Consider the following 14,421-nt stretch of genomic DNA (forward strand, 5'->3'; position numbering starts at 1 on the left):
TGTGTACGTTCAGCTGAGATAGAGGAATCTGGAAGACTTATCAGCTGATAGAGTGAATCTTTTCTTTATTTTTGACTCCTCTAAGGGGCCGGGAGGTTTATTCTCTCACACAGACTAGTTCCACAAATGAGTTCCATTATGACCCTAAAACTCCCCTTCATTTCTCCATGTATATTGGGTTCAAGCTATAAATATTCTCTTAATAAGGTTTGGACTAGAGTGACCAAAATGTCAGTATGATCATTGAAGTGTTGCTGAGTAAAAGCAATGTGTGGGATATTATTTTTCTAAGATTCTATGATCAATCAAAAAGCTCCAACTCCAGCAAATTTTACCCAAAAAGAAACATTTTATCAGCCACATTTCCTAGGGCGTTGATGATTCAAAACTATCATCACTTATTTTTTAGTTATAGTGGATAAAATCAAAAGAAAAGGTGGGTTTTCGCAGCTTGGAATAATCTCCAAAGTATAATCAACTAATCCAGAACCAAATTTCACACAAATACCATTCACAGATAAAGTGAATAACTTAATCGAAATCAAAAGACACTATTGTTTTTTTAATTCATTTTAGTGATTTATCATTGACCTTCTGAATATGGCCTTTTTATGCTTTTTGGGGTTTTCCTTTTCCTGTAGTGTGGTATATAGGTGTGTGTTCATGTGAATTGTCTGAAAGGCTAAAAGTTCCCTCCAGAGGGATCACAACAGAGCCTGCCATCTGACCAATCAGAGCAGAGTGGTCTCTGGTTTCAGACAGAAGGTGAAAAGAGGAGCTGCAGCACAGGCATTATGAGAAAAATAAAGACTTTTTAAAACTTTAAAGCATGTAAACACGTCACAGTACAGACACAAAATATAAAAATGAACCTGAAAATGAGTGTAAGTGCCGCCCCCCTTAATTTATGGCTAAAAAGAAAAAGTAAATGGTGGGTGAGTCTCAAAAATATAACCAACTGGTCCAAAGCGTTCAAAGTGTTTTATTATTAACTTTCTGAAAACGGTTCCTGTTGATCATTAAGGACCAGTAAAGACTCACCATGACAGCAGCGATGTCGTCTGGGTTATCTCCATCCAGGTCGAACTTGAAGGTCACCATCTTGTCATTGTGGGTCTGCAGCTGACACTCCACCACCCGGTCCACTTTATCAGAGAGCTGCAGAGATGGACAGGTTCAATGGTAATGACAGGTTTCTGTTTACCCTCGTAAAACACTGAGCCACGTTAAACACAGGAGGACAATGTGTTTCTGTATGCATGCTTTTGTGCGAGCAAACACATGGTCATGTACTGTAAATGCACCGCGGTTATGTGTGCTGAACGATGGACTCTTTGCACCACTGAATGCACATGTGGTTATGCATGATCTGTTTGTCTCCAGAGCAAACACGTCCGTTAAAAGACCACAGTGTACTGATCCGGAGAGAAATGTACTGCGGTTGCCGGGGGGAAGAACAGACTGGTAATGTCCCATTACCCAGTTGGAGCTTTTCTGCTCTCTCATAAATAACATAAATAAGATAATATAATCATTCAATCTAGGTGATTTATTTGTTTATGATGTTCTTTTGCAGTGTTCTAATTAAACAAAACTTGTGATTTATTGTACCCCTGTGATGCGCAGCCTGGAGCGCGCCCTCCTCCTGAAAAGTTTCCCAGCTGTTCGCCTCGCGGCTGTTTTCTCATTCTTCTCTGATAGGCCCTCATAGCCGTCACTCAAGCCTGAGGTCACATCGGAGGCATAGCTGAAGAAAAATACATAAAAAATGCTACTGGTTAGAAATGATTTGGAAGAGGGCGAGGTATAATGGGAATTAAAGACAGGAGGAATATTTATTTTTTCCTTTTGCTTTTCGGTAGTTAAGTTGAAATGTCGATAATAATGTCGAAGTAATTATATGAGCTTAAGCTATTATTTTTCTCAAAAAGATTGTGATTTTTAAACTTTATTCTCAACATTTTAACTCAACTCTTCATATTTTAAATTTGTTTTTAACATGTCTTTGACTTTACTTTCAAATTTGGATTTCAAACTTTATTCTCAACATTGGAAACTTTACTATCAAAGAGGTATTTCAACCTTTGATTTAATAAATAAAAATCTTCCTCTTCAGACCTTTTTAAATATCACTAGCAAGCAATTTGGAAATTCCAACTTCAGTCACATCCTTTTAACTTTAGTCTTGAAATGCAAAAAAATATAGAGAAAATCTTCCCCCTCTCATTTTTTCCCTTATGCCTTGCCAGAATCATCTTCCAGAAGATACCTCAGAAAGCAATTGAGACATTCCTCAGGCAGCAATTCCGAAGTATTTCCTCATGTCGAACACAACTGTATTGAACATCCATCAGCTCTGATAGTCTTGGCATCACACATAATAATAAACAGCTCTCTGAAGTGCCAAATAAACCCTCAATGTGTTACAGTGGCATGTCTCCTGGGTGCAAACTGCAGAGTTAAACACTAGCGTTTAATGAGGCCTGCTCAGAGTCTTTAAGAAACTGCATGGTGTTCGTCTTCCATGTGCTCTGTTGTATTTATATAATGAACAAGTTTTAGGTTTCAGAGAACTTGGAGAACATTCAGCGTTTTTTATAAAAAGCTTTTTGGTTCAGCTAATTGTGTCTCCTGGGTCTTTTTGGATATCTGTGGTCACAGACTCCCACTGCATCCACCTCTCCAGCGCAGGCGGCAGATATTTACAGGCCTTCTGGTTGGCAGCGTCCCCCTGTCTCTATTTAAAAACCTCGGGTAACTTTAGTTCAGAGTCAAGTATGTGCTCACCTTTAAACACTAAGTACATGGACAAAATAAGATTTGCGTAAATATTGCAAGCAATAATGTGATGCAGTTCTGCTCATGAGTAATTTGAGGCTTTTCTCAGAGGGGGAGTTCATTAATGGAGTATAAATAGTGCTTGCTAGGTTGTTATGAAACATGATAATCAAATGGACTTGACATTTGTTTCATTTGGCTGCTGACAGACAGGATGAACTTTCAGTCATGGAAGATAAACTGAGCTGAGTGATACAGGCATTTTGACAATATACTTGTATTCTCTCAATAATAGGGAATGAATACAACATATCTTGAGTTAAATATATGTAATTGGACATATGGATTATGTCAGGATTAGCTGCTTTTTCTTTATTCTTATAACACTGTTAACTCAAAAATTCAGTTCTTCAACAGATAAAAACAATACCAGGATGTCGCCTTGGGCCATTGAACATTTATTTTTAAATATGTAGGCTAAATCTTATATTTAAGAATAAAGGAAAACATATTTGCTGCCTTAGAACTTATTTCAGCTTATGCACGGCAAAAGATATGAATAAAAGATCATTTTAGCCTGAATAGATATACACACACACTTTCTGCTCGTCAATTGTTTTGCTCTCATGCCATAATAAAGCCCCTCTCTGCCTCAACATACCACCAACATGAAACACAGGGCCTCCACAACATCACACCAGAACCTGCGAGGGTCCACGATGCCCCACTGCAATAAAAACACAGGAGAGCCTGTCGATTGCATCATGCTTGTTGTCTCAGCCCCACAGATGTGCAGGAGGAGGAGGAGGAGGAGGAGGAGGAGGAGGAGGAGTTATAGGAAGAAGGCCAGACTGTTCTACTAGATTCTTATTGATTTCCTGGCCTCAAACCCAAATAAAGACTACTGAAATAGAGTAGAGAAGGAGGCTGCAGAACGTTACCTTTCCACAGGAGAGTTAAAGCCGCTGGGGGAGCCTGAGTTGCCGTGTTCTATGCTGCTGGATACTGCAATACTCTATGAATAGAAATGAAGTAGGTGGTGAGGGACACATAGGTTAAAGACTTTCAATTATGTTTTTTTTCTATTCAAGGTCTAATGCAAGATAGTAACCTGGGAATATTTATCAAATTCTAGATTTTCAGTGCAGAAAATGAAGCATTATTTGTGTATTAATTATTGTTAGAACTCCTCAATTTGTTTGCTTTGATATAAAATACATGGACATAGTAGTTTTAACCAGGGATGGCAATCTTGTGTCCGTCACACTTCATTAAGTTCCAGAGTAATCTATTAATCATGATTAAGTATTGGATGGATTGCATTGAAATGTGAATATTAATATCCCTCTAACCATAACCCTGTAATTGTAATAACCTTAGTGATTTCCTGACTGTTGATCTACTTCCATACTTTGGTAAAAATAAAACACATGTTCCTGCTTTACATCAGCCTGTGAGCATTGTCATTTTCGAGTATGTTAGCATGAAAATGTTAGCATTTAGCTTAAAGCAATGCTGTGCCTCAGCAAAAACTAACAAGGCTGTAAATCTCAACAAAATGTAATCAAAAAGAAAATCTATTAAACATTTAAAGCTTCGCACTAGGGGTAACATTCAAGATAGCTTAAAATCAACTCTTCTTTTTCGAATTAGTAACTTTTGGTAAAATATTTATTAACCTTGTACTTAAATAGCAGTGAGTTATGATTGTTGAAGGTTTTGTGTGTTATTGTCAGGGGATCCTTTACAACCATACACTGTTTACACAGCTCTCTGTCAGCACTGTATTAGACTAATGACGATGGAGCTCCCGTAAAGCCTTCAAAGTGATGCTTCCCGCTATAGCAGCCCCCACCCCCCCAAAAGCTTCCCACTTTGATGACAGGTTCTTCATTGAGACCACTCACCGAGGGGAAGCGGAGCGCTGGGATGGGCAGACCGTTTGCAGACGGGTTGTCAGTCTGTGTGGTTGGAGGGGTCGCATTGAAGCTGCCGATCTCCAGCGAATCCTGAAGCCCAGAGGAGCTCAGATAGCCGTCTATCTCACAGTCAGCTGTTTCAACATTACAGACGCAAGCCGTTAGCATGTGACCAACTGTGTACCGAATACACTCTCATGCACACACACATGACCTAAAGCGACACATGTAATGACCCCGAACTCATTCATACCACACACAAACAATAATAGTTTTGGGGTTCACTGTGGATTAACACTGCTCTGGAGCAATAAAGGGGAATGTATACAATAAACTGATTCATAAGAATATTTGGCTGTTTTTTAAAATAAACTGAGAAATATTTAGTAGCTGCATTCAATGAAAGCACTCATGTTCACACACACAATGGGATGACACTACCAGGAGCTGAATAATTTAGTTAACCACGGTTTCACATACGATGTATGCTTCTCATGTGCTCTGAGAACAGAACTGCCTCCTGTTCAGTACAATTGTAAAGATAATTCAGCGAGAAACAATTGTCTTTAGAGTTTAAGATGATTTCTTGATGGAAAATGAAAACAATATTGAACTGATTTCAGATGTACTATAAGTGTATGTCTTCATAAGAATAGTGCAAAAGCTAAATGTTTCTTACCTAGAACAAAAAAGGGAAGATTGATCAAATGCAGTAGGGGTAAGAGGAAAAATTATGTATTTGAGCTTTTTGGGTGAACTGTCCCTTTAAGGCCTTTCATACATGTATCATCCAATTGGTTCTAAAACTGTTTCCTAAACCAAGAAAGTTGAAATGAAGACATAAAAATCACCACATATCAGCAGGGTCAACAAACTTTTCAGGGTAAGAGATGCTATAAGACGCGGCTCACAGTTAGCAGAGGACAGGCTGTTGTGGCGGATGTGGAAGTGCTGGTCTGCCTCCGGCTCCTCTGGCTCTGCCGGGTAGTTGGAGCTGACTCCTGAGTCCACAGAGCTGGTGACGGGGGACAATAAGGGGGCCGGAGATGTCAGAGCCGGGATGGGGGACTCTCTTGCAACGACATCGCCGACTTTTGGTAGCGCAGAGTTAATCTCTGCTTCTTCCAATAAGGCTTCTTTCTCCTGCTTCTTCTTCCGCTCCTCCGCATTACGTCTCAGCTTCTCCCTCTGACGCTTGATGGTTGCTACCCTGTCCCGTATGGCCTTGGCCACCAGCTTGAAATCGGCCTCACACACAAAACCTAGTACAACCTGTATAACAACACAGAGAATGGTCAGGGCAAAACATAAACACATTTGCTTAAGTCTAGGTCAATCGCGTGGATAATGTACATATGAGTGTTGTACTTGGGGACCTGATCACGCAAGCTGCGGCACCAACAGTCACTCCTTTAATTTGACTAAAGCTTTGGTACTAACAACAGTTAAATCAACACACACACACAGAGACTGCATTCACCTGTCTTAAACAGGCTCCTGTAACATCCAGTGCAGCAGACACTCAGTCCAAAATTGCCACTCAACACATAGTCAGATTACAGAACATTCGACGGTCTAGATGTCCCCTGCGGATACCAAATTTGATCTTGATGAAAACTACCACAAAGAGGTAAACAAGTAAGGAATTGTGGTTTGCATTTTCATTAAATATGACCTCTAAGAAAAGGGTTCTGAAGGACATAAGGGCTTGTTGCGTAACAAGCAAGAGTGTCATTATATTATTAAAGATGTGACCTCGGCCGCTTCCTCAGACACGCTCTCACATTTCGAAGTGCTGATGATTAAAGCCGTGCCCTTGACGTACCCTTCAATGTGCTCTCTTTATGTTCTGGAGCACACTTCTAAGTTTCTGCAGACATGACTGAACCGTTAAAAGGAGCCTTATGATTCTGGAGTGCATTAGTAAGGCTGCTATGACTGTTTTGGGTCAAGTGTCAAAATACAGACATCACTTATGTCAAACTCCATGATGTGATGTTAGCTTAGCTTGTGGATCCAAATCTAAGATTGTTATATAGTTTACAATTAAAAAAACCATGTATTTAAAAGTGACCATATACTGTAAGAAAACCCATGGTATTATTAACACAATATCAGCTTTTCATAACACTATTATTAATGCCAAAACAATTCAAAACATTTAATTAGAGTCCATGTAGAAAAGTTAATAGCATAAACCCTGTGACTTGGAGCCAGTGACTTTCATTAAGAGATAAGTTCCTCTATCTCTGTGCCTCAGTTCTGAGCCATCCTAGCATTGATGTCTAAAATGCACTTTTGGAAGGCATCAATAGGGCTTGGTGTGATCAGGAGACAAAGTGAAGGACAGTGGAGTATAATCAATATAACTTAACTAAAATAAATTGTTCATATGTTTATTATTACTTATGGCACTGCCAAGGAGCTGCATATACAAGAAAATTACAGGGCCTAGGATCGAGCCTTGTGGTACGCCACGGCTAATGTCAAGGGGAACCAAAAATATCCAGCTGAAGATTCACTTCAGAAAATTTAAAGAGAAGCCCCCCCCCTTTTGTAAACAGCATTTGTTGTATCAATTGCTGAACTGAGGTAAAAAATGCAGCGCTGAAATGTGCTGCAAAATCCAATACAACAGACATTACAACCGAGTCAAATTTAGGTTGTCATCCAACCACATTGTATCCTTCTTTTGTTCGGAGGAATTTGAAGCCTAATTGTGTTACAAACTATCAACGGTCAATACTAACTACATATCCAGATAGCCCTCCCCAAGAAAACCTATAAAAAGCTATTATCATAAATCTAGAGGCAGCGTGTGTGTGGGGGCGGGGGGTTGGCTGAAGTCACCGCTATCTGTTCATCTGGGATCAATTACTCAATTTCCTTACTAATGGTTGCAACACACTGGGTCAGTAAATCATTAAGGGGCCTGAGAATATACAGTCTTCATGAGTTGGCCTACCATCTCCTGAGACACCTCCTCGGGCACGTCTTTGTAGAGCTCAAAGAGGAACTCGATGGCGTTGTTGTCTTTGTACTTCCCATGGAGCTTCTTGGTGTCATCCATGCGCAGCCACAGTTTCAGGCCCGACTTCACCATGTCGTCCTCCTCTGCCAGCTCCACATGGACGCCATTGTTCTCCTGGAAGAAGGGGTGTTCTAGGAGGTCCTGAATAGTGTACCTGCAGTATAGGAATACAACCAGTTAAAGAGGAGTAGTTTGCAGTTTTTGTACCTTGTACTTAAGTTGTTTCTAATAACTGTAGTTTTCCATCAGATTACAGATTTGTTTTTCTCCTAATTACATGAACACCTTAAATGGGATGTTGTGCAAAATCGCATCAATCTTCAAAAGCATGGTCTGTGACTGTTTTTGGTCAACATGTAGCTTAAATGTGTGTAATAACAATATCACCTTCCTGGTTTTGCAAATGTATTTTTGCTTTTGAGATAATGCTGATGACTCTTTCGACAGTGTTTACATTAAGCAAGATGTGGAAGCTGAATCCCAGGTTTCTAAAAACTGAAGTTATAGGTGACGTTGTGTCCTTCTCAAGTAAGACTGACAGAAAAAAACCTTTTGATGCAGTCCAGTTTAAAAAACAACCAACCTTATCTTTAATTGCCCTCTTTTATTTTGTTATTCTTTCCCAAAACGTAAAGTTGTAGCCCTTTTCTGACTTTCTATGGATTTTGGTCAAAATATATTGTCAGGGAGTTTGCGGGAGTTATGGGCTGGAATCTTTAGATAACTCCTAGAATAGGGAGCAGTGCATTCTATAAAGTTCACAATAGGCATTATTCAAGCAGTGTATTGTTTTTGTTTTTCTTGATCACAGTATATGTTTTGACATACCTTTCATCGTTGTTCATACGAATACAGCCCTCAATGATTTCCTTGAGCTCAGGGACTTTGACTTTGTAGAAACTGTCGGGTTTCATTCCCTGTGAAAAAAATCAAACAAGTTTTAACTCATCTGTATGTGGGAAGTATGTGGAGAAAAAGAACTGAGAACCTTTGATTGTTGTTATCTCTTTAAATATATATATTTCAATATTTCAATTCTGTCTTTATTGTTATTATTTGAATTCAAAGGATCTTATTTTCCTTCTTTTGTTAAGCATTTGATGTATTCTATTTCATATTATTTTAATCCTATTTGTATCTTATATATACTTATAGATATATTTTTTCCATGCATTCTATTCCTGTTTTTATTACATTTTATGTTTATTTTTCATACTTTAAAACAATTTGTACTACATTGTCTTGTATGAAATGTGCTATAAAAAAAGTGTAACTATTATTATCTGCATGGCTTCATACTGAATGAACAAGTGCCAGAGGAAGGTGCTTTACACAGAATAAGCGATCAGCAGCAATGACCTCCTCGTTGTACACAGTTCTCCTGCCAGCCACTCCCATCTGCACTAAATGTTAACCTAATCCTCAGCTTTGTGCCATCAGCCACCAGCCTGCATGACATTCGGCTCTGCGATCATGTCAACACCAGCGGGGAACAATAGCAAGAGCTAATGAACATGGAAAAAACCAGACATGCTCTCCTTCAACCTTCAAGGAGCTTGTAGGAAAAGTTTATCTAAAGACAGATACTTTTCAGACGGGACTTCTCACTATATTAAAAATGAGGGAGTTTTCCTGAATGCTATCATGAGAATGTACTCAGATTAAGCAGAGCAACCATCCGTGTAAAATGAAAAAAAAAAAACTCTGATAAGAAAGCAAAGAGTCTAGGTCAAAAGATGTTTTGCCTACACATACCCAAGCAACCAGCTGATGATAGGTCAAAACAACCAAATAATGAGAATTACCAGAAAAAAGGCTGAGTTATGCACTTGGTTATCACATTTAAAGAATGATATGTCACACAGTAATGGCTCTCTTTCTTGTTATGATCTCAAATACTGTTATTAAGATATTTGTGATTCATTTTCTCAACATTTTTATCAACAGCAACTGGTATATTTGACTTGTGTCATAAGAGCTTTAGATAATGCATTTTAATGGCTTACATAATCATTTCACCCAAATACCAAACAGTGTTATCACTGAAATGTTATCTTGCATATGAAATGTGATTTAGAAGATCTTAAGTGGAGCACAGATGTTTCTTTGTTCGATTTGCTTTTATTGGCCTCACAGGCAAGTTTAGATTACATCTGTTTAAACTAAAAATGTTAACATTTTAATGGTTTTAAATAACAATGCAGCATGGTTGTGTCTTACAAGCAACATTTGGTTTTCTTTGACACTGACTTTATTCCCTAAGGAGAAATAGCCAATGTCAAATGTTGGTATTTGCTGTACTTAGGATTCTTAATGTCAATACGCTAATCTAAGATCTTGGTCAGTTTAATTTTCATGTTTTATATTTTTCTGAAATCCTTAAAAAACAAAAGTTAAACAGTTAATAAAGAATATACATTTTAGTTGCAGCCCAAGCTAATTATCAGCAAGTGTCTCCAGCCAGGTTTCCAAATCTTGTGGTAAGTCGTCTCAGTAAAATGCAGGCTGTTATAGAAGCAACTAAAGTCAATGGTAGGCCAGGTAGTGTATATGAAAAGGCATTTTCCCACAGTAAGGAGGCATTTCTTTCATTTGATGTGAAATAAATTCATTATGAACAAGGCACAGGAAAGTATGCAGACAGTTGTGACCACCCAATCAGGAAAACCTTTCCCATGGACTTTACATTTGTATATGTTCTGCCTTTCACATGTCAAACTACATTTCTTTCTCTATGTGACTTTAACTCAAAGTCAGTCATATGAGTAAAACGTTTATGAGTTGGTCTCCAAATCATTTAATTAAAATATGACGTCTGTACAGGTCATACAGTAAATGTAAAAAGTAAACAAATCATAAAATGCACTGCTAATGTAATCTATACTAAAAGCCGTTTATCCCTGACTGCACATGGAACTTTATTATGTTGTTTTGTTTGTGGAGCAGCCAAGCTCACTCCAACTTGTTGGCCTTGTTGCTTTCTCACTTTCCAGCGCCTGTCAGACACTGTTTGCTTTGCATATGTGACACACACGAAATAAACAGTCTTCTTTATGCGAGTAGAGAGTGACACGAAAATTCCAAAACTTGTGCTACCGTCGAATGCTTGTGCCCACTGTGGCGTCATCGCTGTGCTTGGCGCCCGGGAGCCGCTAGAAATTGGGCAGCCTAAGGCCAGTGATGTAATGCCACGGATTGCGGCTTCTGGTCTTTTTTCTAAGAAATTGCATATGTTTTCTGCACAAAACATTACTAATAATATCTGAATCCGACGTCAGTTTAAATCTTGAGGGCACTGGGCATGGATAACTGATCTTAGACAGATATTTTACTGTGCAAATACAAGATTTAAAAAAAAAAAATCTGTCAAACTTAACAAACATTTCTGGCAGAAAATGTGCAAACGTCAGTGTTGGAAGATCCCTTTAGATTTCCATTCACACATTATTTTATGGAAAGGGGAATAATCCAGTAGTCTTTGAAAACTGGTAAACACAGTGGCAATCACTGATTTAACCATGGGCGATCCTGCGTCATGATTGCGGGCTAAAAAGACGTAAGTGGTCAGATTATAGTACAGTTCTACACCCTGTATAAAAAGCCTTTAATAGACAAAATGAGGTTTTCATTCCATGTGGGCCCCACTTCTTTCCAAGAATTCAGGATATCCACACGTATACACGATATCTTCTCTTTGGTTTAATTCCAGTCTGCACATGGAAGTACCACATGTGGACGATTATGTTAAATACGGGTTTAAAAAAACAAAGGTGGTACTCCCTCATCTTTTTACTCACACTGGTGACTTTGCGGTAGATCTGGGCAGCATTTTGGCACTCGGAGTACGGGTACTCAGAGGTGGCCATCTCCAGGATGCACATTCCAAAGGCGTAGACGTCCACCGCCTCGTCGTACTTCTCCTCGTACATCTCCGGGGCCATGAACTCTGGGGTTCCTGTCGGAGGTCAGAGGGGAGAGGTTAAGGTCGACAGTTCTTCCATTACTACCACTATACATGGAAAATCTAGTTGTTACCAGCCAATGCTCCACCTAAAGAACATTTGAATTGTATACCAAATAGGTTAGAAAGTATTTTTAACATTTCAACAGCTTAATTTGTTGCAATTCAGTATGCAACACTTCCTGAACATACTTGAACTACTCACTCAATTTAGGCTAGACATGTTAGCATAATAAATGTAGCTCTGAAATGTCACATTTATACTCTTGAATTAATGTATTAAACATCTACAGACTAGTCATAAAAATGGAATTGTTGAAGCTCAATTATTAAGCTGTTGAGATTATACAAATACTACTGGAATAAACTATTTGAAGGGATTTCCTAAATAGATATTTGTTTGATTATTTTGGTCAGTTGATCCACCTGTGAACACGACACTGACATAATGCGCTATCATCTTATTACCCTGACATGGCAAACATGTATGCAAACAGCTTATTTACACATAAATCAGACATGAAGCAACATGAAAATCTATTTAAACTCCTGTTCCTGGCCACCTGATGAATGATGTATAATATTCCCTCTTCTTTTAGCTCTGTTTTGGTCTTCATCAGGGGTTTTCATCGTCTAAAACTACGGGACTCCCCTAATCTTACTTCGATTAGATTGATTAACTAATGTATTTACTTAGGTCATATTTTTTAGTTTGATTCACAGAGCCGTCCATGAGGAGGCCTGTCTCATACTCTGGAAACCTCCATCCTCATTTTCAGGTAATCAGGTAAAATATTTATGTGTAAAATGTAAATAAAATGTGTGCAGCCAATCAGAAGAAAGAACACGCTCTCATTAAGTGGCTCGAAAGTGAATGAACAATATATTTGTGTTCCAAAATCAATCATATTTATTTCTCTGGTGAATTGATTCATTGTATCAAGTCAGACACAAGAAGGAAGCAAATTTGTTTAATAATTGAGCAAAAAACAACTTTTCTTTATGCTCTTATTAGAGATACAGTGTTTGGTTTGGAATTAGTAAAGTAAACTACTTAAGTGTCAATATCAACAAGAATACAGTACCAACAACTCTAAATACAGCATCAGATAGCTGCCATTTTTTTCCGGGTTATTTCATGTTGCAAGGTAAACAAGATTGAAACAAAAAGCTATTTGAGTAATGATTCAAAAGTGCAGGAAGGCGTTGCTTGTGAGCAGAGGGAAGAAAACATTATCTAGAGAAACTGGAAGACTGTCAAGCAAAAGAAGTAGCATTTAAGTAAACTAAAAGATTGGGTCCATTTAACCCACAGTGTTTTCAAATCATTATAAACTGTTAGATTTAAGCAGAACTGTTTCAAAGATGCAATTCTAGTCTATAATTATAGGAAGAGTTTTTTGTGTAAATTATCTGACCAAATGTACACTCACCAATGACACTTTTGGCAAAAGAGGCACTTTTGAGAGTGGCCAACCCCAGATCCCCTATCTTGACGGAGCCGATGGGGCCGGTGATGAATATGTTGTCACACTTGAGGTCCCGGTGGATGATGGGAGGGGTGCGGGTGTGCAGGAAGTGAAGCCCTTTAAGGATCTGACGACTCCAGCGCTGCAGCAGCTTCAGCTTCATCTCCTTGAATCTCTTCAGGTACCTACAAGAAAAAAAGTGGATAAGACTAAACGCCCCACTCTAAACATGCAAGAACAGAAAGTGCCAGGAATAATTCAGCTATGTTTGACAGCCAGGAGGAAGTCTGAAAGCAGGCCAGTTTCCTGAATTGTCTCCCAAGAACTTTGTTAGCCAAAGTGGAGCTATTCATTATTCTGCACCTTTTATAATACCTCCTTTAAGAGTAAAAGACAAGGTGTCAACCATTACACAAATATCCTCTTTTTTATTGAAGACATGAACAGTTTTATTTGGAAAAACGATATCCGTCATTTGAGGAAATGTAACACCTCACAACATCTATTTTACTGGTTTTAGGTTTTGAGATCTTTTTATAAAGGACTGCAGTTATGGAGAGAGTGGATGGAGAGAGACTCACGTTTTGAGCGTGCCTGAGGTCATGAGTTCAGTCACCAGGATGATGCACTTGTGGCCCTTCACCGTTGACTTCCAGGAGTCGTGGAAGCGGACAATGTTGGGGTGCTGCAGGCCCTTCAGCATGTCCACCTCCTCACTGAAACGCTGCCGCTCTGCCTTGGTCAGCTTGCGGGTCTGCAGAGAGAAAGCACAACGTTATGATTTCACACAGTTTATTCAGGATATTTACATTAAGCATGACTTGGGGGTCTGTCTATAAAAATTCCTCGAAATCTCAACGACTGCGTTATTTTTGTACAGACTAAATAACCTCTAGGGATGAACCAACCCAGTTTGTTGATGCAAGGGGGAGGGGGGCTGGGATTTGTGAGACTGTTAATCAGAATTCCCATTTTGTTTCACATCATTCATTTAGCCAGACATTGCTTCCATGTTATTTTAGCCAATTTCTGCTTGGTGGGGGAGATTTGTTGTTTTTATTGGCCTGTAACCATCAGTAGAGACTGATACATCCATCAGACTGTCATTTTCACTCGCACACTAGGAGTTATTGGTAGCTAGGAGAAATTCATTTCATAAATATGTAATCCTGAGGTTGGGAACCGGGCTAAAAATTCACAAGAATGCTGCATGCACAGCTCTCCTGGCTTTACCACCAGTTATAAGAGCATACATTATCAGAC

General features: G+C 38.9%; 1 protein-coding gene across 4 annotated transcripts in view; it reads right to left on the reverse strand.

Moving 5' to 3' along the window:
* Positions 1-14,421, reverse strand: part of wnk4a (WNK lysine deficient protein kinase 4a) — a 43,726-nt gene that overhangs the window by 12,659 nt on the left and 16,646 nt on the right. For all 4 annotated transcript variants that reach the window (XM_063892826.1, XM_063892823.1, XM_063892825.1 and 1 more), the window contains 10 exons: positions 13,740-13,912; positions 13,123-13,343; positions 11,526-11,683; positions 8,557-8,645; positions 7,663-7,882; positions 5,609-5,969; positions 4,686-4,831; positions 3,720-3,793; positions 1,612-1,747; positions 1,042-1,158 (listed from right to left, as the gene is read on the reverse strand). In XM_063892826.1, coding sequence (XP_063748896.1) covers positions 1,042-1,158; positions 1,612-1,747; positions 3,720-3,793; positions 4,686-4,831; positions 5,609-5,969; positions 7,663-7,882; positions 8,557-8,645; positions 11,526-11,683; positions 13,123-13,343; positions 13,740-13,912 — 1,695 coding nt within the window. The remainder of the gene's footprint in view (positions 1-1,041; positions 1,159-1,611; positions 1,748-3,719; positions 3,794-4,685; positions 4,832-5,608; positions 5,970-7,662; positions 7,883-8,556; positions 8,646-11,525; positions 11,684-13,122; positions 13,344-13,739; positions 13,913-14,421) is intronic.

This window comes from Eleginops maclovinus, chromosome 10 (genome assembly GCF_036324505.1).
Source record: "Eleginops maclovinus isolate JMC-PN-2008 ecotype Puerto Natales chromosome 10, JC_Emac_rtc_rv5, whole genome shotgun sequence".
NCBI classification, from domain to species: Eukaryota; Metazoa; Chordata; class Actinopteri; order Perciformes; family Eleginopidae; genus Eleginops; species Eleginops maclovinus.